Source organism: Cynocephalus volans, chromosome 8 (genome assembly GCF_027409185.1).
Source record: "Cynocephalus volans isolate mCynVol1 chromosome 8, mCynVol1.pri, whole genome shotgun sequence".
NCBI lineage: Eukaryota > Metazoa > Chordata > Mammalia > Dermoptera > Cynocephalidae > Cynocephalus > Cynocephalus volans.
Window position 1 is genome coordinate 143226777 of NC_084467.1, and position 27855 is coordinate 143254631.

Consider the following 27855-nt stretch of genomic DNA (forward strand, 5'->3'; position numbering starts at 1 on the left):
AAGGCTATAAAACTTTGGATATGGGTTTCAGATTTTCTTAGGGAGTTAGCCATTAGAATTGTCCTCACTATTTATTTTGCTACTCAGGCCAAAATGCCTGAGAACTGATGTACTGAATTCTGAGCACGTCTTGGAGGAGGACTCCATACCGTCTTCATTCTAACGAGGCTGTTTATTTAGCATGTTCCCCGTTAAAGTATCAGATGACTGAACTATTATTCTGATTGAAGAATTTTTTTTTTTCAAATTAGAAACACCCAAGTTGCTAACAGTTTATGTTTTAGAAGGTGCAAGTATATTTCTCCATGAGTGGAAACAGAATTGAAATATGGCATATTTCATCTCTCACCATCTCTTTCTCCTCTCCCTTCTCATGCCAAAATGGAAATTCCACAGCTGGGACACTTGGGCAGAATTTTAGATATTTGCCCCATAGGAGTCAGACATGTTTTCTTAGAAAAAGCTGAATTCTGATGGGAGAAGGATTGACCAAAAAAACAGTCATGAAACATTTTTGTGGCCTCAGTATCGTGATCTTGTCAGTAAAGCGATGGTCTCTGATTAAATCCAGATTGAGCTGTTTCCTGTTAGCGTGCTAAGCCACAGGGCAGGCTCAACCCTCCCTGTCTTGCTTGCTAAGTCTGGGTTATTCAACACTTGTCTGCCAGGGGTTCCACCCCTTTTCTCTTAAACTTCAATTTGAAGTTATTAAGATAGTACAAACAAAAACAGGTCCTAAAGTCTTTTAAAAGGATTATAGACTTATGGAATCTTTCTGCAAAAACGCAACTCAAACATTTCAGGTTCCCCAGTCTGGCCATTTGCCATAGGATATTTTTTGTGTTTCTCTTCCGTAGAATTTCATTTCAAAATAATTACAGTAGGAAGCAGATAATTTTAAGGTTTTGTTTTGTAAAAAGTGTACTCTATTTGAATGTTGGTAAATTAGAACTCATCTAGAAAAACCTGGTCTTCCTCCTCCTGTAGCAAGTACATATGAAGATATTTAGGAAATCTAGCAAATCTACAGAAATGACATTAAGCAAATGCTCTGACACCTTAACACGCCCTGTCAATTTTTGTGAGGCACCAGAGCAGTCCTCTACTTCGTTCTGTGATATTGTCATTCATGCTCACTCATGGCACTTTTAGAGAATGATTTTTTACATGTATATATTCCAAGTATTTTATTAGCCATTCTTTTATGTCAGACTTAGTTTTTCCTGATGTACAGATGCAAACAGTGAGAAACAAAAACCATTGAGGGGAAATACGGGAATCAGGTGTGCATGTTGAGATTTTTGTCAGAGTAAACGGAGGACTGGAAGGAAGCGATGGGGTTAATGAGAAACGTAATTCCATTCCCAAGGGAGAAACTTGGCTTCCTGCCAATTTTACTTTCTGGCAGGAAAAGGGATCCACTTCATCAGGTCCTTTGACAAGCATTTTTCTCTGTTTGAATTTTTTGGCCACATCAATACTCAGTGAAAAATGAGTTCTTTTAAGTAGTCATTACTTTCAATGAGAAAGATTTAGTTTTCAAGTAGAGTTCACATTATAAGTAAAATAAGAATCATCAAATTACAAGATTGTTTGGTGAGGGAACCCTGACATTATCACACGGTAACGAAGCTTGATTTAGAATTAGAGCTTGGGGGCCGAGCCCGTGGCGCACTTGGTAGGGTGCAGCACTGGGTGCGCGGCCACGCTCCCGCCGCGGGTTCGGATCCTATATAGGAATGGCCGGTGCACTCACTGGCTGAGTGCCGGTCACGAAAAAGACAAAAAAAAAAAAAAAAGAATTAGAGCTTGAATATCCCTACCAACTGAGAAGACATTCTTTTTGGTGTTACTAACATTTGACACTGAAGTATATTTTTTAACTGTTACTTTTTAATATTGTGCAGGCTGATAATTATTTTGTCAAGGTCTTTAGAAGTGGCAAAGGAAAAATAAATCCCCACATTTCAGTGTTAAGGAAGATATCAAAGGAATATAGATGTTTGAAGATAAAAATTAACATTATATTTATAATGTCCTGATTTTTCTTTTTTTTAAGTGGAAAGTGGTAGATATGAATGGTTTAAATGCATTACAGTAATCTAAGCCAACATTTTTCAAAGTATTTTCATTCTAAAGACTGCAAGATGCTCTAAGAATAAAAAGAAATCCATCTGGAAATGTCATATACCATATCCCTCTCTCGAAGTTTAAATGACACATGTTAGCATATTAAAGACTTGAAGAAATTCTGTGGTAAAGAAATGTCTTTGACTTTGTTGAACTCTGTAGTTCCCAAACTGAACCACGGGTTCTTCTTTTTTTGGAACTAGTGTTTTACAGCACACACTTAAAGCAACACAGTACCGATTAATTAAAAACGTAGTTAGAGGGCCGAGCCCGTGGCGCACTTGGTAGAGTGCAGCGCTGGCAGCGCGGCGACGCTCCCGCCGCGGGTTCGGATCCTATATAGGACTGACCGGTGCACTCACTGGCTGAGTGCCGGTCACGAAAAAACGACAAAAAAAAACAAAAAAACAAAAAAAAACGTAGTTAGAGTTTGAAACCATATATCTTTTTCACTTATTGTTTCTGGTTAAAGTTAATTGGAGCTTCTGGAGTACTACTAGGTTTGTTCTAAAAAGTACATGTAGACTGATAAAGAACAGTTATTAGGCCATGATCTGAGTCAACAGTCCTAAGAGGCCTAAAGAAACATTTGGTATTTTGCCCATACTAGATCCCTTTCCTTAGAAAACGTTCAAAAATTAAATAAAGAAATAAAGCCATCCACCACATAAGCTGGAGTCTTAGTTCTAATTCCGTTAGCAATAAGACACGATGACATTAGGCTATTCTAACCCCCTTCTAAAAGCGGTTGCCACCACTTTGGTCTTTCTGAAAGCAATCCCTTGGTTAACTTCCCTCTGGTAGTTTAACTTCTGACAGGTCAGGCGAAGAAAAAGCAATCATGCTACTTAGGAAGCACAATATCATCACTAGAGATTGATTTCTGTCTTTCCCCCCCTCTTTTTAAATTTTCTGATTCTTTCAGTTTAGGAAAATGTGATATAAAACAATTCAACTTATGATTCAGATAAACTGCCTGGTGATTGTTTGCATCACTTAGAATAATGATTTGCTTTAGAAAAAGATTTTTTACAGGACTTCTCTCGGTAGGACAATTTTCTTAGTGCCTATGAAGCACAAGTTAAATTTTGAAAATTGCATCTCTGTATAATTTGTGAGGCACAGATTTATTGCGGAACATATAGCACAACCCATATTTTTCTTCAGTTTAATTCACTTTCCTTATACTCAGTTTTTAAGCTTTACAGATTTTATCACCAACCAGTTTTTCTGTACTTATGGTTTATGTCTGCCAAGGTACAGTTGTATCTACAATATTATTTACAGTTTCATTCTCATGTGGTCGCTGCTTCTTATAAGTAAATGTCTTCTCTTGCTCTTGGCAAGTTCCCAGAAGGTGGGTCATGCACGTACCATCCCTGTCCATTCTCCTCAGAGATTAACCCAGTGTTGCTTGGTACAGCCGTTTCTCAGTCAATTCTCTTGATTGCTGATGATGTTGAATCAGAATGTACATTGCCTTCCATGGACTGAAGAACGTCAGATCATGGTTGGATCTCCATAGATGTTTGTAGAGAATATTCTCCTACCATGACCTGTTTTTCAAGCTATCGACATGATGTCACCTGGCTCACACAAATCCTAAAAAGTTAACAATCAGCTCTCCCAACCAGTATGCGTTGGCTGTGGTATAGCATCGTACAAAGCTGTCTTTAAGGATGAGTTTGAAAGCTTACTATGAAGGTAATGATTAAAAGGGAGTGATTGTTAACATTTGCTAAACTCGATCCTGAGATCATAGAAAAAATTCTTGATAAAATATGCCAGCGACCTAGTTCTTGATAGGGGAGTAAGTAGAAACAAAAGTAACTGCCATGAAGTAACACCTCTACTTCTAGAGAGAAAGGGAACACACATACACACACCCACCACCACTCCTCCAGCACACTAAACACAGGAGAGAGCATCGCCTTGTACAACTTGTAGAGAAACTCAGTAAGAGCAAGGGCAAACATGACAGGCTTTGGTCTTCAACTATTTCAGTGTTTCCTGTTTTACTTTAGGGAGTCATTTCTCCTGATGGTAATCATCAATTTATTGTACAGGTCGAAGGGGACCAGCTGCCTCCAGGACACACAGTCAGTCAGTATGAGACCTGTAAGATCAGGACCATAAAAGCTGGCACCTTGGAGAAGCTTGTGGAGAACCTGTTGACAGCTTTTGGGGACAATGACTTTACCTATATCAGCATCTTCCTGTCAACGTACAGAGGCTTTGCCTCCACTAAAGAAGTTCTGGAACTGCTGCTGGACAGGTAAGAATCTAAAAGAATTTGAGAGTTGCTAGAAATGTAAGTCTTTTACAGAGTGAAGGCATGCGGTTCTGAATCACCTGCACTCACTGTGCTGAGAGGGATGTGTGAGGAAAGGTTAACTTAGAAGGAATGACCTTTGGAACGAATGGCATGAAGATTATTCAGAAGCCACTTAGGGTCTATTTCTGGGGGGAAAAACAATCTCATAAAAATCTATAAAAGAGTTAAAAGTAGATGCCATAAATCTAGATTCAATTGTTTATAGATTTCAGTTACTATTTGCCACCCTAAATTTCTCCATATTTTTATAATTTTATATAATTCCAGTAAATAATCAATCAACCAGGAATCTTATTGGGTGGTTGTGGAGTTTAAATGTGCTAATATGTGTGAAGTCTGGAGCTCAGTCTTAGACCCATAAGAAGCAGCTAATCAGTGGTGATGATGATGATGATGATGATGATGATGATGATAACAACTATTAGCAATCACCATGCCTTGTCTGCTTTATGGACATGCACATAAATATCATCCTTGATCCATGTTGTTAAGGCAAATATTACATGTGGTAGAGCAGTGTACATTTTAATTCACACATTGATAGTTTTTATATTTTACCCCTTATTTTTGTTTTATTTATAATTAAACTTGGCCTTTTTAAAAAAATACCTTTAGGTTAGCTGGATGTTGGGAGGAAGAAAACTGTCAGCCAAACAATTGTTTCAGAATCATGAGAATCCTCATTCAAATCCTTATATTCTGGGGTTTCCTGTATAAGGAAGGAAATGAGATAGGGTGTTTTTGTTGGGTTGTTGAATATTGATTTTTAACTAGTTTTTTTTACTTTTAAAGTATTCTGTACTCATGTTAAAAATTCTTGTACTATAGAAGGATATAAAAAGAAATATTAAAGGTTTCTCATATTGCTTTTTTCCCAAATAATATTTATTAGGTTTAAAAATATGATATTTGTAGAAAGAAGAAAATTAAACAGACCATAATCTAACTAGGCTGATAATGCATATTAATATTTTAAAGATAGAAGTAATCCATGTATATGATGAAAAGTTCAAACAATCCAGAAAATTATAAAAAGAAAAGGTAAGAAATTTCTCTTTCCCCAAGTTCCCCAGTCCCATTCCTCATAGGTAATCACTGTAAACCATTCTTTTTATATTCTTCCCAAATTTTTCTGGGCATATACAATGTGTGTATGTATGTATGCACACATACATACACATAATATATATAATATATATCATACACATGATTGTTTATATACATTCTATGTCATATATACTTACATGTGATACAAATAGAATCACAGTACAGTCGATTCTGCAGTTTCTGTTTTTTACTTATCTATATATCTTGGAAATTTTTTTATTCATTAAGTGAATTAACATATGTAAAAGGCTTAGAATAGTGGCTGGAATACTAAAAGCTCAAGAAATATGTTATTATTAATATTTCAAAATTAGTACATATAGATGGATCTACCATAATCTTTTTAATAGCTTTATAGTGTTCATTGAATGGATTATTCTAAGGGTAGACATTCTAGCTCTCTCCAGTTTTTAAATTTGTTTTTAAAATTTTGTGAACAGTGCTGCGAGGAGTGTCTTTAAATATGTATCTTCTGCAGTACTTGTTTGAGAATCCTATAGTATACTTTTATAGAAGAGTGACTAATGGGTCAAAATATGTCAACATTTAAAGATTTGAAAGATATTGTCAGATTGCCTTTGGGATGGTTGCACCAGTGACACTCCTGTCCGCAGAGAATAAGGCCCACTCCCTCACTTTCCTCCCATCCTTGCCAACCATGGATATTTCCATTGAAACCATCTTTACCGTGATATGACCATTGAAAAATGGTAGCTCATCGTTTTTGAATTTATCCTTATTACATTTATGAGTGAGCTTCAGTATCTTTTAAACCTCACTTATGATTTCTTTTTTGTGACCTGTCTCTTCATATCCTTTGCCTATTTTTCTTTTGGACTATTTTCATCTAATTATTGATCATCTAATCATAATTCTTCGTATAATAAGGAAATTACATTTTTGCTTATCAAATGCTGGTAATATTTTTTCCTAATTTGTTCATTGGTTTTAAAAGTTGTTTATTAATACTGTATTCTTTTTATGAAGGCATTAAATATTTTTTATGTTGCCATATCTATCAGTCTTAAAAAAGACCTTTAATAATAGAGTTTTATTCCAATATAAGTAAGGTTATTGATAACAGTGGGTTTTTCCTCAAAGTAGTTTCCCCGTAGATGCATATAGAGTGAAATTATTTGGATCAATGGTTATTCATATGTTTATATTCAGGAAAATTCAAAAAATGTCCATTTTTTTACATATATTGATCTGGTTATTATACCCTGAACTACGACGTAGATAGTAAGTTCTGTAGTTTTTTGCATAGCAGTGCTTGACGAACTGTTAAGCCTGGTGTATAAACTTGTAGGATTGATGAGTCATTTCTTACATTGTTTGTATAATAGCTCATACCTGTAAAGTAGAAATTGAAGACTTATATGAATTTTCTCTTTTTGTATTTCATATTTATAAAAAGATGTAGTATTTTAACTGTTGGCAAGTAATATGAGGAAATTGCTCAAAACATAAAAAAACTCCAACAAGTTTACTTTGGAATTGGTAACCTCTTCTACTCCTGGGGCGACTCCATTGATAATAGGCCACAGATGTCCACAGTCAGTAAAGGAGTGCACGTAAATTCCAGCTGTTCATCCTAAGTAGTGGATATACACACAGGAAATAGACTGTTTAGTCTATGACTCGTGTACATCAGCTTTTATTTGATGGTTTTTTTAAAAAAAAAAATCTTCTCTTTGTTCTCCTATTATAGTGGATAGATATTTTCAGATTTTTAAAACACTAACTGGATGGCAATTATTAAATAACAGAATCAACATGAATTCAAATTGCATTTAATTCAAATCATCATTTAAGGTATAACTGAATGAAGAGTTAATTATCTTGTACCATTTGGATGGGCCAAGGCTTGGCCTTGAATTTAATCTCATAGTCAGATCCTTTGCTTGCTTCTGAAATGGAGTCAGCAAGTACTGAATGCCTATAAAGTACTCTGTGCTCTGCAAGACACCAGGCAGATGGAACTCAGAAATATAAGACTTGGTTCTTGCCTTGAGATAGTTCAAAGGTGGACTTACTGTGAGGCTGCTGGTACTTAACCTCTAGGACCCCTCACTTGCAATACTCTCTACAGAATTTTATATTGAATTCTTTTTCTACAAGTTGACCCCTCAAAATTACATATGTCCTCAAAGTCATATCCATGAAACCTGGATCAGTACTTAATATTTTACTGCAAGAGGTGAGACTTGCATCCGTGAAACAAGTAGATAATCACTTAAGATGATGTAAAATGAAGCTCTTAACATGCTCTGCAGGTAAAACAGTGTATAGAAGTGGAGAGAAATAAATCCCATTTATTTTGCTTTCTCTGCAGAAATTTGGTTTTGTCCATATATGTACAAACCTCAGCATTACTAGTTCTTCCTCATCCCATTTTCTACTCACACATAGATCTTGTGACCAGTCTTCACTCTTGATTAAATTTAACTAAAATGCACATTCTGTGAAACATTGGGTTCTTAAACTGGTTGTTGGGACTTTTCATGTCTATAATTAGGAGGAAGCAATTTTATTGTACAAACTAACTTATTCTGAAGATAGCATTTAAAATATTATTTTCTTGCCAGTGGATTGTGGTAGACTTGTGGATCTCTGATACAATTTTTAAAATTATTTCTTTTGGTTTCTTAATAGTAGATTGCTTATCTTTTGTGAAATTAATACCTAGAAATTATTATAGCATGTGCTATGATAATCACTCAAGTACAGATTGAATGCAGATGCTGCTGTATTTATTTCCCACCAGAGAGAAGCTTATTTGAAGTCAAACTTTGATTTCCTTTAAGACTTCTGATCATTTGGCTTTTCTCATAAGAAACCACTTTCTGGGATTTCTTTTTTTTTTTTAATTTATGTTTTTATAGTTTTTCCATTCTGCTAGTATGAGCCTTTGTGATTGACCAATAGACAGTGGTTTGAATTGAAGTTATGTATGGCTAATTCCATGTGTTTGCTTTATTCCTTATTTGGGGTGATCAGCATTTCACAACGACTCCTGTGTCCTGTGCTTCTCACCATGGCTCAGAGTTAATTCTTGACCTCATTGGCTTTCTTTTAACCCAAGAAGAAGTTCTTGAATTGTAGGTTAGCTACTTCTTTGGGGCTTTCAGATTTTATTTTCTCTGACTTCAAACATAAACTCTACTTAAAAATTTATTCTTCCTACCATACCACTTAAAAAAGTATGGGAGTTAGATACTACTGAAAATGCCCAACTGCGGATGTAGGGAGACATCTACTTCAGCTAATGATCCTCACTGAGAACCAGGAAATGTTTACATGACAATCTAGATTTTTCTTCAGACAGCTGTCACAGTAGCTACCTTTTGGGCTGTTTCTTGAGCATTCTTTCTCTGATACACATCTCTGATATCAGAAGTAAGCAGAAAGCCAACAAGAACCAGAGTAGGGGTGAACTAGGTCTCCAGAAACTTTTGGCAAGCCACTATGGTACTCAGATCACAGTGTGGAAAGCATTGAGTAATAGTCTGTATCATTGCCTTCATTTCAAGTGAATTCTCCCTATGGAGGGTAAAGATTAAAGCCATCCATAAATGCTGTGCTTTAAAACCATAATCTGACTTGAATTTGTTCATTTATGTTACAGAGAAGAGACTAATCCAGTAGGTCTTTGAACTTATTTCTTCTTCCCATGTCTGCCTGCCATGCTTTTTCACAGACTTCATCTCATTTAGTTCACTTATTAATACCCCCATGTTTACAAATGAGAAAATTGTGGCTCAGAAACATTTAATTGGTAAGTGGCAGAGCTGGAATTAAAGCCTACCCCTTTCTGACTCAGAAGCTCTTCCCAGTGTAACCATATCACTTCCCATGGTTTGTTAATGTCATTTTAGAAGTAAGGGGTGACTTGGAAACCCCTCTTAGCCATTCTTTTTTGCTACTACCTCAATTGATTTTCCTTGGAAATTGTGTTTCCTGAGGGCTGCTCCCTTCACACAGTTGTAGGGAGTTCTCTTGAATATCAACACTCTCACTCATTTGTCTACTCAAATAATATTTACCAGCTGTCTAATATGTGTCTGTTCTTTACAAAGTGCTGTGTATATAATGGTGAATAAACCCGCCATGGTTCCCGCCCTGGTTCCCGCCCTCTTCATGCAATGTCTAGTGGAAGAGTAACCCTAGACAAATCAGCATACAGATAAATGTATATAATTAAAATTGATATAACCATTGGGAGGTAAGAGCCAGGTTCTATGACAGAGACTGGAAGAGAGGATATTTTGTGGGGCTATACCCCACAAAAAACTGAATGTTGGCCAGTGATCTTAGGTGGTTAGATAGATCATGGGCTTTCCCTAAGAGGGCTCTTCTTGGAGGGTGAGAGATAGCAAATGAGAAAGCAGGGTGGACTTATGCAAATATATTACCACTATGGGAAGAATAACCTTAAGTCCATGCTTTATGCCACCTGGAGTAGTAACACTTCCATATGCAAAAGATGTACCAATAACCATCAAGAATGGAGCTGCCCTTGCTAGTGAAGCCAATTCCTTTATAGCATAGAAAGGAGTTGATCATATAGAAAGCTCGAAGAAATTTTATTTCCAAGGATTTTTTCATAAGTGCCAAATACACTTATCTTTCCTTTCAGAATTTTACAGTACATTATGGGAAAAACAATTTTCCAGTCTTTCTTTTAGCCATGAAATTCGTGTGTGAGGCATATAATATAACGGCTAAGAGCACAGGCTTACGAGTCAACAAAGTTGGATTTGATTCCTGTTTTACATTTCTTACTTGCTCTGCAGCATTGGGCAAGTTAATTTATCTTACTAGCTTCAGTTTCTTCATCTATAAAAGGAGAATGAAAAATGGCACCTAATTTATAAGGTTATTATGAGGTTTAAACTTGAGAATATAGGTAAAGTCCTTAGCATAGTGGCTGGGAAATATGACGTGCTTCAGAGATTATCATTACCTTGTTGTTTTCTTTCTTCATGGCGTGTATCATTATTTAAAATTACCTTATTTGTCTTGCTTATTTCTTGACTGTCTCCCCTATTCACAGACTGCATTTATCTAATTCACTGCTCTACCCTCAGAGAGGATTGGTGCCTGCGATAGGTGCTTAGGAACTATTTGTGAAACAAATAAATAATGGTTATTATTATTCATGAGCAGGTTACGAGTAGGTGCTCTGGGAGGTACAACAGTGAATATTACCCAGCCTCTCCGTACATTTATAGGAGCAAGTCTGTAGACTTATACCATCACTGTCAATGCAGTGAGGGTTGAATGTGCGTTTTTAATAAAAGCTTTTTCTCCCCCGGAAACGATGAGGCGGTAGGAGTCAACCTTCTGTAAAAAGCTCATAATACAAATCTATTCAGTTTTCAAATGCATTCCTAGCATGAGAAGCCGGGTAAGGATTTTTGAGATGCATGCAATATGTTCCAAATTACTTTTTGTTAAACTTCACTTAAAAATAATTAAGTTTTTTATTTAGTGCTGGAATTAAACTAGGCTCTTGCCCAAAATTCCTAGATTCTTGCTGGCATGCAGTGCTCATGAGGTTCCCTTACTTCCTTTTCTTTCAGTAGGAGGCAAGGTTTCTAATATCTTCCCTCTGCTCCTCCAGGTCCAAGGAAAGGGGGTTATTGGCAGAGAAAGCTCTAGGCAGCAGATAGTGGAAATGAGACCCACTAGGAAGGTCTCCCGGCATCTTACACTGGGGACCATAAATCACCTCCCGGTGCTGGTCTTTCAGCACTGACACTCATATTAAATCTCATTACTGTTAAGCCCAGTATCATTTTTTCAATACTTTTGTTTGTTCTGTGAGTTACTTATTAATGTTTAATTTCCATCATTTACATAGGAAAGTTTTTTAAAATAATGCTACACCCTCCCCAACTCCCCACAGGGCCAAATGGCAACAAGTAGAGTGGGTCACCCATTGGGTCTTTTGTCCCACCATGCATGAAAAAATTGAAATTTATTGGCTGGCTGGCTCCAGGATGCTCATCTCATTTATTTAGTGGGAAAGCTTTCAGGAAATCTTCACACTGCTTTGTTTCCTTTTCAACTTAAAATACTGACATGCTGGATATCCTGACTAGGGTGAGACTTTGCTAGTAAATGCAGGCCATTTCTTAAGATTATTGTTATAGCAGATGAGTTTAAATAGATTTTCTCTAGGTCTGGGTGTTGGTGACGTCCTAGGCTTATGGGTTTTCAAAAAAAGGCAGTCTGAGAGAGAAATTGGACTCAGATCTTATTTCCTATGACTGTGAGGAAGTCAAAACTACTGGCTGGTAGAAGAGAAAAGAGGATTTTAACAAGGGCCATGAGAATCTTTGAGTATCACCATGCTTATAACATAGAAAAGAGCATTGAAAACTTTTGTGGGGCGCATCCTTCATGAAAGGTCTCCTGCTCTTGCTGGTTCATGTTCTATCAGGTGAAGAAACAGCTTAGCTCAGAAAACAGTAGAAGATGTAACATTTATAATACTTTCCGTATCCATCCAGGCTGGTGGAATAATGCCCCTCCCCTCCAGGGATGTTCACACCCTCATCCCCAGGACCTATGAATGTGTTAGATTATATGGCGAAGGCGAACTAAGGTTGCAAGTGGGATTAAGGTTGTTAATTAGTTGCCTTTAAAATAAGGAAAATATCTTAGATTATCTGGGTGGGCCCAATATACTCATGTGAAAGATGGAAACAGAACAGAGTCAAAGAAAATAATATGGGAGGATGGGAACAGGATCAAAGAGACGCTCACTATGTTGCTGGCCTCGAAGATGGAGGAAGGAGGCCTTTGGCCAAGGGATGCAGGCAGCCTCTAGCAGCTAGAAAGGCAAAGAAATGGAATATCTTCTGAGCCTCTGGAAAGGAATGCAGCCCTGCCCACACCTTGATTTTTGCCAGTTGAGGCTTGTGTTGGACTTCTGACCTACAAAATAGTAAGTTTGTGTTGTTTTAAGCCACTAAGTTTGTGGTAATTTGTTACAGCAGAAACAGCTAAGAAAGAAGGTAATCTTGACAGATTGCTCTAGTGCTCATGGGCTCAAGGATGCTGAAGGTCAGGTGTTCACCTTCAGGTTTGTTCGTTTCAGGACATCGTGCCTTGTTCCACCGAGGCCGACACACAGCCCCAGGAAGCATAGCTGGAAACAAAGGACAGGGCTAAGCCTCAATGCGACAAGCGTTGTCACTACTTCCCCCCTGTAACTATGCCAATTGCTTTGGGTTAACCAGAAAAGTTTCATCTGGTGCTGTTAGAATTAGATCCAACCAGTCACATGAAGGCAAATGAAAATAAGTTCTCTTCCCTGCTAGGTTGGTTGTCTGTAGTAAATCTTCATTAACTTTTGCCAAGTAGACCTGACTGTCACCCCTCAGCATGATGGGAATTCTCAATGGGAACGTGCAGTGACTGAGAACCCTAGCTTTCTGGAATGGCAATGATGGCTCTGTTAAGTAGACGCTAAAGGGCTGCTGTCAAAGTCTTCTCCTCTGATCATAACCAGGCTAGCTTTCTTTTTGTGAAATGGGATTTATAAGACATAAAAATGTTTCCATGAAGTAGCTCTTTTTTAAAAATTTCGTTTGGCAAAGGGGAAGGCAGGACATGAAGTTATCCTTCTTGTTTCAAAAAGAATACCAAATTGCCCAGCAGGTTTTTAAAAAGTATGCTTATGTTTGGAAGCCACAAAATAAAAGTGACAAAAAACTAAACGGCAGTGTATGTATATTCTGAATCATAACTGAAAAGTTTTAATTCAGCTTTGATAATCTAAAGCACTGGTTTTGACCATTTTTTAGCAACTGGTGGGAGGAGTTGATTACAAATCCATTTAATAATTTGCTAAAAATTATGGACTCTCTTTCTAGAAAAAAAAATAACAGTTCACAAAATTTTGCATACAATTAGGGGATTCCCAGACTTCTGTGAGTTTATCCAGAGACCCTGGTTTATGAACCCCCAGGCAAAGGGTTCCTATCATGGTGACAGGGGACACAAAAGTGGCCATTATGAGTCAGAGAAGGGAATTGCTCCTAGCTTATAATTGGAGCAAAAATCTTAAGTATGGCTCTGAAAAGTAAATTAATTAATTTTATTAAATTACAGTACATTTAATGGTCATTAAAATAAATTTAAGGGTTTTAAAAAAATATCTCTGAATCTCAAAAAGGAAAAGGGACTAGCTGTTTTTGAGTTAATTTTATGTTCTTCTATCACTTTTCTCTTATTTGACTTTTTTTAACATTTATTTTTTGTGAACTTTGTCCTTGAGAATGACATCAGGCTCCTAGTCCTGTAAAGACAATTCTTTTGAGTTTGGGCTCTACTGAAATTGCCAGTAAGCACCAATTTAGATAACCCAATGCTGTGTTGGGCTTTTGTTAAGAGTAGGAAAGAAAAGTAGTCCTGAAAATGACAAGATGCCATGACACTAAGTTCATATTTTTTGTACTCATATTTGGTTTCGCAGAGCATGTTTCATAAGATTCTTGAAGAGCTCGCAATAGTGACCTTTTGTGGTTGGGAATACTGAGCCATGGGCTTGGACTGATTTGTTAATAATGTATCAATTCACCTTTCACCTGAGAAAAATTAGACTCATCAGCAGAGTCTGTGGTTGTCAGAGCTCTGCCTACTCTCTACCCATCCTAAACCTGTTCTGCGTCATCCTTCATTGTAGCCAGAGCCATTGCAGCATGCTAACAAGCCGGATTTGCACTTGGTTGTTCAGGATTGTTACAAACTAGAAGTGGAAGGAGGAGGTACTGCTGGCCCACCAAGCTCTGAGTGCAGAAAGCAGGCCAGAGAAGAGAAATAGATGACAGGGACTTGCAATGGAAAATAGGAGAAACCTTTTAGCAAGGGTGTGAGAGCCTTCGTACTTAAATAACTTTAAATTTGGATGGGGAACAAGTTGCAGACAGAGAGCTCCCCCTCTCCCCCCTGGGATAACTGTAAAACTAAGTGACTATAAAATCTTTGTCCTTTTCTTTGTCTCCTCTTTAGACAGTTAGTTGTGAGTTGGGGCTGGGAGTGAAGGTGTTATTCTCAGGGAAAATTTTATAGCATTTTGTAACTGTCAAGTGGAGCAGAAATACTAGGTACTTTCTGCTCTTAATGCTGCCTTAACTGTCAGAGACTGCTATGGAGATAACGTGGAGAGTCCAAGGGCAGGGGAGGTGGAGGGTCCTTCACAGCAAAGGCCTGGAGCGGAGGAGGGCAGCTCTTCGGGGGCCTTTGCATGGGGAACCAGACCTCATGACCAGAAAGCACAGTAAAGGGTTCTCTGCTCAGTCTCGCTGGCCCCTTCTTTTCCTGCAAGAGAATGAGGAGTTTTTGCCCTGTTGTCTTTGATCTTTGTCTTCCAACTTCACAGTGGTAACACGACCTTTCCAAGGTAGGCTTGGTGGCCATGACCCAGTTCTCAGGTCAGAGCTGGATGGCGAGGTGCCTGCCATGGGGGATATTATTCAGAGTGATTAAAAGCAGCCCTCTTGCTGAGCCATGGGATGTGGTCCAAAGTGCTCACCAATGCTTTACTGGGTGTTCCAGACATCTGCAGGCTATTTCACTCATGTCGATCTCCTGAGTCAAGGTCAGCTTCTGAACATTTTTCTCATACCCGACCTGTGTTCTTGTGGGTCAGTTGAAGAAAAATGGCTAAGATGTTCCGAAGCTGGGGTTTATTAGAAAAGCAAAGACTCCCAGAGGTCCATAATTCAGCAGCTTCGTGTGAGGTCTCTCTTTCCTTTACTTCCTCCCTTCTGTTCTTTCACCATCCCCAGTAAGCATCTCCTTCCCTTCTCTTCCCTCCCCAGCCTTTCTTCTCTTGTGGTAGTAGAGGGTATGAATTAATTCCTTTAGCAAATGTTTATTGAGTGTCTACTGCGTACAGGCTCTATTCCAGGCTCAGGGATGTAGCAGTAAGCAACATAAAAGAGTAAACCAGACCCTTGCCATAGCCCGCCAGACCCCACGTCTGCCCCCATAGCCTCCATGCCCAGCTCCTGCTCTCCCCTCATTCCCCTGCTCTGCTCTCTCTGGCATATGTGATGTTTCTTAAAAACACCATCCTGTCACTGTTCCAAGCCCTTTGGACCAGCTCTTTCTGCTGCTTGGAAGGCTCTGTCCCTAAAGAGCTGCATGGCCAACTCACTCACCTTCTGGGGGATTTTACTTAGTTGTCACATTCACATTGTGCCTTCCCTGAACACCTGATCATGCGCGGTCACCCTTACCTGCTCTGTTCTTCCCCATTGCACTTTTCACTATCTGACTTAGTATCTATTAACTAATTATTAGGTAATGTCCATCTATACCTCTCCCCTCCCCACTACAACAGGGACTTTAAAAAACTAAAAAAAAAAAAAAGAAGAAAAAAAATTTTTTGGAAGAAAAAACAACGAAAATTAAAAAAAGAAACAAGGACTTTGGTTTGTTTGCTGCTGTGTCCTTAATGCCTAGAATAGTATCTGGACAGAGTCCTTAATAAATAATCCTCATTGAATGAGGACTAAATGAGTGAAAGAGTGAATGTCTCAGTGAATGAATGAAAGGCTCAAAGTTTCTAACCTCAAAAAACTATAATGTGGTGGAGGTAGACATAAAATACATAACAATTATAACAAGGCAGCTACAGCTTGTGAAGTAGGGTGGTGACTCAGAGGCTGGGCACTAGAGTCTGGCTGTCAAGTTTCAAATCCCTGCTCCACTTATAAGTTCTGTCTTCAAGGGCCTATTACTTAACTTCTCTGGGCCTCATTTTTCCCATCTGTAAAGTAATAATAATAATAATAATAATAATAATAATAATAATACCACCCTAAAGGATTATTATGAGAATTAAATGAAACAATCCATGTAAAGTACTTAGCACATTAGTAAGTTCTCAGTAATGATTAACTGCTATTATTATTGGATCATTTGCCAGAATCGAGTTGAGCCTGAAAAGTTCTTCAGAATCACCCCCATCCTGGTTGGTGTTACTGAGCCTTTCCTGTCAGGGAGCAAAGGTTAGAAATGCCCCCACCAGAGAGACTATCCCTGAGGACGACTTTCTCTTAGGGTTTCTTTGAACTACAAATGTCTCTGGTCCTCCCCATGCAAACACATAATTAAACATTTCATCTGCCCAGATAGGGTCCAAAAAATACAGACATCCCCTCTGGAAACAACTGTTTCCTGTTTAAATATCAGCAAGCAGTTAAACATTACGTTGGGTTTTTTTCTTTTCTTTCTCTAGTAATTTTTAGGCTGCAGTAAATAATTGCTTAAGACTGTACTTTGGGAGACATTTTTAAATCTTTCTTTTGCCGTGTGATAATAGAGAAAACCATGTCAAAAGTCATTCTGACAGTTTGTATTTGATTTAAGTTTTATGAGTTACCATTTAAAGAAGGGCAGTTGCTCATTGGTAAGCCTTCTTAAGAGGTTGGAGCTTTGATCTTAAATCCTCGGGAGGCTTTGCAGAAATCGGAGGTGACATTGTTGACAGGTTTGTCTGTAGCTATTCTACTGCCATTAATTAAACACACACACATACACACCCTTTATTTTACTCCCCTGGAGTAAATGAATTGAACCTGACTTTGATTTTTGATGGGAAGCTATGAGAGGGTCCTGAGAAACATCAAAGAAATGTTCTTAATCCGGTAAAACTGACTTTCAAATGACTGGCTTGAACATGAAAGAGTCCTTGATTCCAACGCTAGTCTAATTTCTTTCCCGTAAAGCATTAATTCTCCTTAATAAGAAAGGTGCGGGGGTAAATAATCATCCTCACTCCAGGCCATTAAGTTCCAGAGGGTTATAGGCTCTTTAATTTGATCTCACTTTTAACAGCCTCTTTTGTAACAGTGTATATACATTTTTTTTTTTCATTTTCATACTGCTTGTACTCTCAAGATCTCAGCTTCAACATATTAAAACTTTCTTTTTTATTTTAATTTTAGATTTTTGGAATAATCACAGCTATTTTAGGCTTTTTTATGTTCTTAAGCCCTTTGAAATGAGGGCACAGCCAGGTCAGGACACTTGGGTAAGCAAAGGCCAGAGGGCGCCTTTGCAGAGACGAGTGTGAACCTAGTGGTCGGGAGCTTCGTTTATCATGTCTGCTTCTAGAACCCCACCAGACCACTCATTTGTTCACAGCAAATAGCCATCAAGTGCTTTCTGGGGGCCAGGCACTGTTTTAAGCTCTAAAGAACAGTGAGAAAAAGAGACAAAAATCCTGCTTGCGTGGACTTTATGTTCTAATGGACAATTAACACAAAATGAAATGAATTCTGCAGTATATTAGAAGGTATTAAAAGCCATAGAGAAAAATAAAGCGGGGAAGGAGATGGTGTTCGAACTGGTTCGTATTTTATATAGGGTGGTCAGGGAAGTCCTCCCGGATGAAGAGACATTTGGGCAAAGCCCTGAGGAGCTGGGGGAGTGAGCCATTGGCTTAGGTGTGGGCAGAGGCAGCAGCAAGTGCAGATTCTGGGCAGAGGGAGGCCTGGCGTGTGGCTGGAGCAACAAGCAGGCCTGCGAGTCTGGAAGGCGGTGGGGGAGGGGAATTGTAGGAGGTGTGGGCAGGGTTTCTGTTTTAGTCCATTTTGTGTTGCTGTAACAGAATTACCTGAGACTGGGTAATTTATAAAGAACAGAGGTTTATTTGGCTTACGATTCTGGGACAACAGCATCTGGCATGGGCCTCAGGCTGCTTCTACTCATGGTGGAAAGCAGCGGGTACAAGCAGATCACATGGCGAGAGGAAGCGAGAGAGAGAGAGAGAGAGAGAGAGAGAGAGAGAGAAAGAGAGAGAGAGGGGAGGTGCCAGGGTCTTTTTAAACAACCAGATCTCGCAGGAACTAATAGAGCAAGAACTCACTCATTAATCCATTCATGAGGAATCCGCCCCCATGACTCAGTTTCCAACACTGACACATTGGGGATCAAATCTCCACATGAGTTTTGTAGGAGACAGTACATCCAAACTCCATCAGTATCTATCAGGCAGATCATTTAGGGCCTTATGAGACGGGTAAGGTTGCCCTTTTGTCAGAGTCAGATGGGAGTTGTACGAGGGTTTTGAATGGAGCAGTGTACTTGATCTGACTTACGTTGTTGAACAGGATCGCTATGGCTGCTGGGCAGAAGTTGGGAGACTAGTTAGTTAGGTGGCTGTTACATTCATCTCGCTGATGAGGGTGGTTGTCTGGACCAGTATGGAAGCCATGGAAGTGATGAGAAGTGTTTGGATGTAGCATATGTTGAAAAGACAGAGCCAAAAGGATTTCCTGATGGGCTGGGTGGAGAAGAGCCAGAATGTCTGCAAGACTTGAGCCTGCACACTGGACCATGTGCTCTGCCACATGTGCCTGATTATCAGTGGCTCCTACTGGCCTCCAAATTATTATCAAACAACCACTCTGGTCCTGACTGAACCAGTAGACACTCCAGTAGCCTGGGGAAATACCTATGTGACCTCTGAGACAGTGCAGGTGGTGTCAGGTTAATCAGTGAGAGAGAACTTTGCTCACTTGTGTAAGTTGCTTGGTCATTCTTGACACCACCTGATTGCACATTGTGGCCTCACGTTCTGGAGGAGGACCTGTGATAGGCATTGGTGCCATCCATATCTGTACCTCAGCTCTGAGTCTGAAAAATTGCAAAAAAAGAGTAGGAGACTATGAGAAACTAAGTAAAAACAGAGAACAGGCAGATCTGGAAACTTTTAGTATAAACCTCTCTGAAAAGAAAAAAATCGGGAGCAGTAAAATGTGTATCTTTCCCTCATATGCCTTTCCCCCTTTTATTTCTATCTCTTAGAGCTTCTAGTTGGAAGAGACAAGATGTTATATCTCCAGAATAACCGGAGAGAGAGAATTAATGGACTAACATGGAATGTGCCCAAAACAGACACTAAGTTCCAGCATTAGTGATTGAGGGCCAGCGGGAGGAGCTTATGGATCACAGTAGTCAGACAGGTGGGAGGCCCTCTCCGAGAGCCCCACTCTTCACACACCCACTCCAGTCTTTTCTACTTAAATAAACCACAAAGCCTGTTGTGAGACACCATGAGGACATACCTCTCTATGATGGTGGCCAAGAACAGAGGCCACAAAATCCCACTCTGTTTATTTACCAGGAACCTTGTTTCCCTCCCCTGCCTTGCTCACATGGGGTTGAGTAAACCTTAATCTGACTGAGTTCTTATCCCAGGAAGAGCAAAGGGTAGACCTAGAAGTCCTCCAAAGAGCACGTGTGGAACAGAATGAAGAGGAACAAAGAGGGCAGAGACCGGTGGGAAATGTCTTCGGGAGGCCAAGAAGTCCATAAGGCTAAAGAATTAGAGAAAGGAGCAGGTGGGGGCAGGGGAGGCTAGTGCCTAAGGACACAAACTACCGGGATGGGTGACAGGGAGGCCAGATGGGCTGGCATTCGGTCAAACCAGATAGTGGGCTTTTATTTTTAAAAGGATTTGTCAGTCCTAGGAACAAGGAACCATAAGGATACCGGTGCCTTTAATCCCATTAGTAGAAAACAAAAGTGTGCTCTTTAAAAATGTAAACCCTCCAATTATAGATTTTCTGTTATCAAAACTTTGGGAAAGACAATCAGCTTGTGAAGGTCTGAGTAGTCTCTGAATTCTTTATTGACGGAAAAGAAACTGCAGAAATAGTTTAGGCATTATAAGTTAATATAAAGACCTCCTTCTTAAGGATTTGAAGTGAATTTACTAAATGTACATTCTGAACCAAACAAAGCATGATATATTTGCATGAAACAGGCTTGCTCCCATGTAGGATTGGAAGAACAGCTAACAGCATAATTGGGGACTAATCTATGATTTAGTACATTTTGAGTTTTTAATGAGGGAAATTCTAAAATGTAAGCACCCATTGCTTTTCCAAAAATTGGACCCCTCTGCCCCCCTCCCCAGTGCTGTGTCTAGAGTGGCCTGGCCTCAGTGTACCCACAGCTGCTCTCTTGGTTGCTGAGATATGATAACTCCATCCCGCAGTCCTTGTCTGTATCCCAGCCTTTATTTGAGGGTCCAGAGTTATTTCTATAACTTTTCTCCAACAGGACTTATTTTTAAGGAGACCAGACTCCTTAGTGTAGCCTAGAGCCGTCATTTTTTGCTTGTGTGGCACGAGTGTAGAAGCTGTGCACACAGAGCCGTGTCTCCCTTGAATGGACACAGCAGAGGGGCAGGAGTGCAGGGTGTGGTGGGCTACAGAGTTCACGAGGACTCTGCTTTCTTTGCATCGTGTAATATCTGATTCTCCCGCTGAAAGGAAGAACCTCATCTAAAAGATTCAAAGCAATGTTAAATATCCAGAAAAAGTTTTAAGTAGTGTAATTGTTACATCAATTTTTCTGTTTAAAATCTACAGATAGACCCACTGAGTAACTATTGGTGATACTGCATCATTCTCGATGCTATTTCATAAGTATTTCTTTCCTTAATTACTCTTAAAAAGCATGACTTTCATTTTGTGGTTGAAGTTGAATAGAGGTGCTTTCCAGCACTGCTGACTTGCTGGTTTGCTTTTCTCTATACAGGTATGGAGACCTGACAAGCCCAAACTGTGAAGAAGAGGGAAGCCAGAGTTCATCAGAGTCCAAGACGGTCATCAGGAAGTGAGTGTGTCTTTTCTCTGTATTGCAAGCTGTCAAGGCAGTATCTTAAAAGAATGTGTTTTCTTCCTTTGGAATGCTGCCATGATTTTTTTCCATAATGCATGCAAACACAGACTTTTTGATTATCTAACAATATTCATTTATTCATCCAGTAAAAATGTATTGAGCATCTACTATTTGCTAGGCACTGCGCTAAGGGATATAAAATAAACAAGTGAACAAAATAAACAACTCCCAGCTCTTGCGAAGTTTGTGTTTTAGCAGAGAGACAAAGAATACACACAGAAAGGTGAGGAATGAAGCAGAGTAAAGGCACTGGATCGCGACGGAGAGTGGGGTTTCATACAGGGTGCCAGGAATGGGCTCTCTGGTCTGGTGATACAGGAGCACACCTGGATGAGGTGTGGGCTGAGCCTTGTGAATATCCAGGCAGAGAGAGCGTGGGAAAGGCTCTGAGGCAGGAACAGCGTTCCAGAAACAGCAGGCAGTGAGTGAGGCTGGAGCAGAGGGAGGGAAGCGGCAAGTGTTGGGGGATGAGATCTGTAGGTGGTGGGGCCCAGATCACGGGGCTACTCCCAGGACTTGGGGGAGGACAGTGAAGTCGATTCAGAGGAAGGTAAGAAGTGCTTAGAAGCTTTTGACAACGGTGCTGTGGCCTGACTTATATTTTAAAAGGCTTGCTGGGATTCTGTGTGGAAAATAGACTGTGGCAGTGGGGACAGGGGCAGGGAGCCTGGTTACAACTCTTCCAAGGGCCCAGGCAAGGGCTGATGGTACTGTGGCCCCAAGTAGTAGCAGTGGAGATGCTCAGCTTCTGCTGAGATCTGGAAGGTGCTGTTGGCAGCTTGTGCTGGAGTGGATGGGCCACGTGAGAGCGAGAGGAGGCCCGGGTTCCTCCCAGGGCTGTGGTGGGAGCACCTGACAGAACAGAACCTCGGCTTCATGAGAATAGAAGGACTGTGGGGGGGGGCAGGTTTGGAGGGGGGTATGAGTCAATAGTTTAGTCTCAGATATATGAATTTTGAGGTAATTGGAGGAGTCTAGATTTCAGGGAGAGGTCTGGAGCGGTGGTATAATTGTGGGCATCCTTACTTTATACATGTATTTAAAGCTATGGGGCTGGAGGTGGCCTCCTGGGGACCAAGTGTAGGTAGAAAAGAGAGGTGCAAAGACTGAGCCTTCGTTCCCTCCAGCATTTAGAATTAGGAAAGTAGAGGGTCTGGCAGAGGAGACTGGAGCAGAATAGCTGGTGGGGAGAGGTGGAGGACAAGAAAGAAGTTGTGTCCCAGAAGACAATTGGAGAAAGGATTTCAGGGTGGGAGTGACCCACTTTGTCCAATGCTACTCATGGATCAAGTGAGAGGAGTTTGGGAAGTGACCTTTGCCTGGCAACGCTGCAGTTTTGATGACCCTCAACAAGCACGGTTTTGATGGATGGAGCTGTGGGTCAAGAGAGAATGAAGGGGACGAAATGGGGACAGGAGTCTTGTTAAAGGAGAAGTTTTGCTGTAAAGGAGAGTAGAGAAATGGGATAAGGGTAATCTGGGGACAAGGGAGGTTTTATTCATTGTATAGATTTAAAAAAAAAATTTATCATCGCACAATGTAAACATTATTTGTGGCCCTTTGCCAATTTCTGCCTATCCCCCTCCGTGCGCCCCTCCCACCTCTGGTGGTCTCAGTTCCGTTTGTATGTGTGTTTTTTTAAAAATGGAAGGTCGTTTATGCTGATAGGAATGATCTAGGAAAAACATCCACGATGCAGGGGTGGGGCCACTGAAGGAGTGATGTTGTTTTTTATTTTTCCTGCAGCTTTATTGAAGTATAATATACAAATTGTATGTTTTTATGGTGTACAATGTGATGTTTTGATATATGCATATTGTAAATAGATTAATCGATCTAATTAACATATCCGTCACCTCACATATATACCTTTTTTATTGTAGCTTAATTGATTATACGTATTTGTGGGGTACAAAGTTGACTATCAACAGTTGTGTACAATGTGTGATGATCAAATCAGGATAGTTAGCTTATTCAGCATTACAAAATGTAATCATTCTGTGTCCATTAACCAATTTTTCATTAATTTCTCATTAATCTCCCCCTTTCCACCTCTAGTAACCACAATTCTGTTCTCTCCTTCTAAAAATTGAGCGTATTACTGTGATTGTTTCTTTCTTTCTCTCAAGGAGTGATGTTCTTGAGTAGATGGGCTGTGTGCCTGGGTGCCTGAAACCACTGGTGTTAAATATTCTTTATGGGGGATAATCCTGTGGAATTTGTAACTCCTCAGAGAATTTATTGATGGATTCCTTTCTTTAGGAGCCAAGGATATGAGCATTGGAAAACCGAGTATCTTTTTAACTCCTGTAGTTAAGGAGTTAGACTTCATGTAGTTTTATAATTTAATTGGATGGGTCATAACTTTTTAGAAAACCAGATATACCAGCATAGGTATTTGAATGCCAGGTGCAAGGTGTGGTGGGAGGAAGAATTACTTTGTTTCTAGAGGGTTTGGGGAAGGCCTCTTGGAGGAGGTGATGTTTGAACTGGGCCTTGAAGGATGGCGAAGATTTGGCAGTAGAGCCTCCAGGCAAAGGGAACACTGGGACCCAATTACAGTGGATGTAGAATTTGGGGGAACAACACAGAATTAGTGTGGTTGCTTCATAGTGTGCATGTTGGCTGATGGGAGCCAGTGGAGCTGGAGCTAGATTGGAGTTATATTGTGAAGGGCTTTGATTTCTTGCAAGAGAGTTTGGACTTTCCCTGGTAAGCTGTGGGCAGACAGCATAAAATGTTTTTACAGGAAGTAAACAATATAAGCAGACAGGTGATTTTTTTTGGAGTGGATTAGACCCTTCTTACTCCAAGTGTGACCATGAACCCATGATATCAGTATTACCTGGGAGCTTTTGAGAAATGCAGAATCTCAAGCCTCACCCAAACCAAATGGATTCAAACCTGCATTTTAACAAGATCCTCAAGTGATTCCTTCCTAAACACTATAGAGTTTGAGAATCATAGGACTAGAGGTGTTTTTCAAAAGAACCTTTGTGTAAAGGGCATTATTGAGGATATTCTAAAGAGGAGATATTATAAGAATTGAGTGGCCAGCTTGTTAAGTGTAACCTAGACCTGTGACCAGATTCAGAAATAAGCATGTTGTTATTCACATGTTTTGGAACTGAGTCAAATCTAGAGCTACCATCCAATTAACCACCTGAACACTCAGAGGAGAGTAACAGTCTGAAAAATATTCAATGCTTTTCTATTTCCCAGGGGGTGTTTTGAAATTAAATAAGTTTTTGGGAAGTAGCAGTTAAGAAAACTGATTGTACCCTGAATTTGAAGAGTAGTGTTCGTTATTTAAAGTCTCATTCAAATTCATTATACACTAGGAACACTAAAGTGGATGAAACTCCAGGCTGAGCTGTTTTAAAGGGTTTTAGAGTTTTAAGCATATGAGCCCTTAACAAAGACCTTCACAAAGAACTCCCCTGAGGGGTCCATCCTCTGGAGACAATGGTCCTTTCCCAAAGCCTCACAATAACTTGGTAGAAAGTTCTTGACCCTTTTCCTCAGACTGAGTTACATTTTAAAAAAATTATGCCTGATGAAAATATGCCACTTTATCTTGTAATGGGTTGCTCTGTCCTACAAATTCTGGAATGTTAAAATCTCTTCTCACTGGTGACCTTTTTCTTCCTTCTATTTCCCTTTCTTATTTCTTACTGTTTCCCCCCCAATTCTCCTTTTATAATTTTTCATTTTACTTCACCATGTTCTTTTTCAGAAGTTATCCTTTTTCTGATCATTTCTGTGCCTAGATAGGGGTCACTGATTTGCCCTGAGAGGAAATCAGAGAAGTACCTTCTCCTGTCCATGTGTAAGGTATTGCAAATTTCTCGGTTACCCCAGGTCTCTGGCATCTGACTTGTAGCAGTGATTGAATGCTTCCTGATGGCTGATAGATGTGTAGGTGGCATGGCTATATGGCAATAGTTCTCAATGGGGACATTTGGCAATGTCTGAGATGTTTTGGTTGTTTCACCTTGGTGGGAGGTGCTGCTGGCATCTAGTGGGTAGAGGCCAGGGATACTGCTAAACATCCTTGAATGCACAAGACAACTCCCCTCTGCCTCAACAAAGAATGATCTGACTTTAAATGTCAGAGTCTAGGTAAGAGATTCTGCTATATAGTGTTGAGGCTGTAATTTGTCTTTATTTATGAATAGCGAATATATATAAAAATAGCATTCTTATAATTAGGTGAGTCAAATGCTGAGGTGGTCGAGGACCAGCCACATGGAAAGTGTGCCGTTTCTACTTCTAGGTTCCCCAAACTGGCCACTATTTAGGAATCAGGAAACTCAACTTCCTATGACAGAAGAAAACATCTCTGCCCACATTCATTCCACCTGTGCCCTTTTCTGCCTTCCTGCTGACATTTTTACACGCGAAAATGCCATCTTTTAGAATAATAAAATCTGAATCAGATAGAAAAAAGGAAATTTTCCCTAGGGCAGATTTATTACAATCATTGAATTCAGAAGTGAAGAGAATTTAAAGTAGGGCTATTAACCATGTAGAGCTTTTACATCATGAGTCTTCATTCTTTGAAGTGTATGTGAGATTATGATATCTACCTATCTATCTGTCTAAATTTACATAAGGAAGTTTAAAACTCCTCAGGAAATGATGCTTTCTTTCTTTATTTAACGACTAATATAATGTCAAAATAGCTTCTGTTTCCTTTTCTTTAATTGAATCTCGTCACTTCCCTTCTGGAAAGCCAAGTTTTGTTTTCTCAAACTCTTTACCACAGTAGCGCTTTGAATTGTTGAAATCATTCTGTGTTCATTTCCACACATCCAGATGACAGGACATGGGTGTCTTTTAATCTTTTCCCAGAAGTTGTAAATAGCGACACCAGATTTTAGTCACTGGTAAAGGATTATGTAAATTGTAGTAATCTAAGACATTGGACACACTTTAAAGAAAAGGGAACTGAGTTAAAGAAAGTTGGATGTGATTCTTTAATGCCTGGGAAACTTTACAGTGGAGTGTATTAAAAAATTCTTCTCAGAGAGTTTGCAATCAATATTCATTCCAGTAAATTCAAATACCCTAAGCAGGCGATTGAAATTAATCTGAGTGGTTGTAACAAAAATGGGGAAAAGGAGGAAGGAGGGGTGAAGAACAGAGCAAAAATAAGATTCACGACTCCAAATATAGAGGAATTAAAGGTTATAATGTGAAAGGGATTTTTTTTAAAGTAGAAAAATAAGAAAGAAGTAATATGCCACATAAAAGAGCCTGAGATGGTCTTTTAAATATCCCTGCAAAAAACAAAACAAAACAAAACAGTGCATTTAAGGGACACGGGTAGAATGCTCCTGAGCAGAAATTCATGTTCTAATAACTGAGGAAGAGTAAAACAGCATTGATGAATTGGTGGCATGACTGTCTCCTAGGTTTTCTACGTGTTGGAGAAAGGTAAACAGCACACTCATCCTGCAGCCTTGCAGATGATGAAAATGACCACATTTGTCTGTGTCACAGTAATAAGACGACAGAAGTACACGAAGAACTAGAGTATGGTGTCACTGCTGTGACTCATGTTGTAGAGTGTTTTTACTCTGAGATCTTGTAATTTGGCATTATTTCCTTTAAACTGTGCTGTCTTGCCTGGCTATTGCTTTATTATTGAATAAACACCCTGAGCAAGGTCCCCAAACAGCTGTTAGAAATGTGGAAGTTACACGTGTTTCCTGGGGAAGGAGGTGGGTTGAAGGATGTGAGGCAAGGAGAAGACGACCAGATTGGTCAGGACCGTCAGGGTGAACCTGCTCCCTTTTCTTAGTAGCATTTGTCTCACTAACACAAACTACATTCTAATGGTGAAAACTGTAGGAGGCTGCAGCAATTTACTCAGTAGCGGCCTGTTTCCATATGAAAACTCCTTTCTTGGACTGTGGGGAATTAGAGAATGACGTATTGAAGTCCTTGAAGGATAATTTTGGTGACTAGTGGTGTCCTTTTTTAATAATAGCTAGAATTTATTGACTGCTTAGTAGGAATAGTCCCTGTGTTAAGGTCTGTGTAAACTTTTAAAATTCTCATAATGACTCTATGTATTATTATCCCCATTTTAAAGCAGAGGACGGGGACATAGAGAAATGAAGGAATGTGTCCGAGGTCATCCAATGAATAAGTGAAAGAGCTTGGATTTAACCCAGGCCTTAACCTCTACGCTATGTGGCTTCTACTTCCTTCTCACTGATGAAAATGAAAATACTTCCCTTAAGTACTTGGTTTGGGAATGAAAGTCAGGTGTGCAAATAACCTTGACTATGGGTAATTGGTTTCAGGCTCATCTCATCCTACTCTTGGCCCTCTCCCCATATTTACTCTGTATTTCGGTGTGTCTTCCTATGCATCCTTATGCTTCCTCCTCCTTGCCTTGGAGCTTTTTCTCTTCTGTAAGTGCCCTGTGACCCCTGCCCCACTCTTACCCTCTGTTGCTTAGACCTGACTCTAGCTTTGTTTGCATTTATTTCTTTGGCTCTCTCTCTCATTCCCTCCTTCACTTCCCTTCTCAGTGCTATCATCCCTACTTAGCA

General features: G+C 39.6%; 1 protein-coding gene across 1 annotated transcript in view; it reads left to right on the forward strand.

Moving 5' to 3' along the window:
• Window positions 1–27855, forward strand: part of RGL1 (ral guanine nucleotide dissociation stimulator like 1) — a 117795-nt gene that overhangs the window by 33578 nt on the left and 56362 nt on the right. The window contains exons 3-4 of the mRNA XM_063107083.1: window positions 4197–4405; window positions 21146–21223. Of these exons, the coding sequence (XP_062963153.1) occupies window positions 4197–4405; window positions 21146–21223 (287 nt within the window). The remainder of the gene's footprint in view (window positions 1–4196; window positions 4406–21145; window positions 21224–27855) is intronic.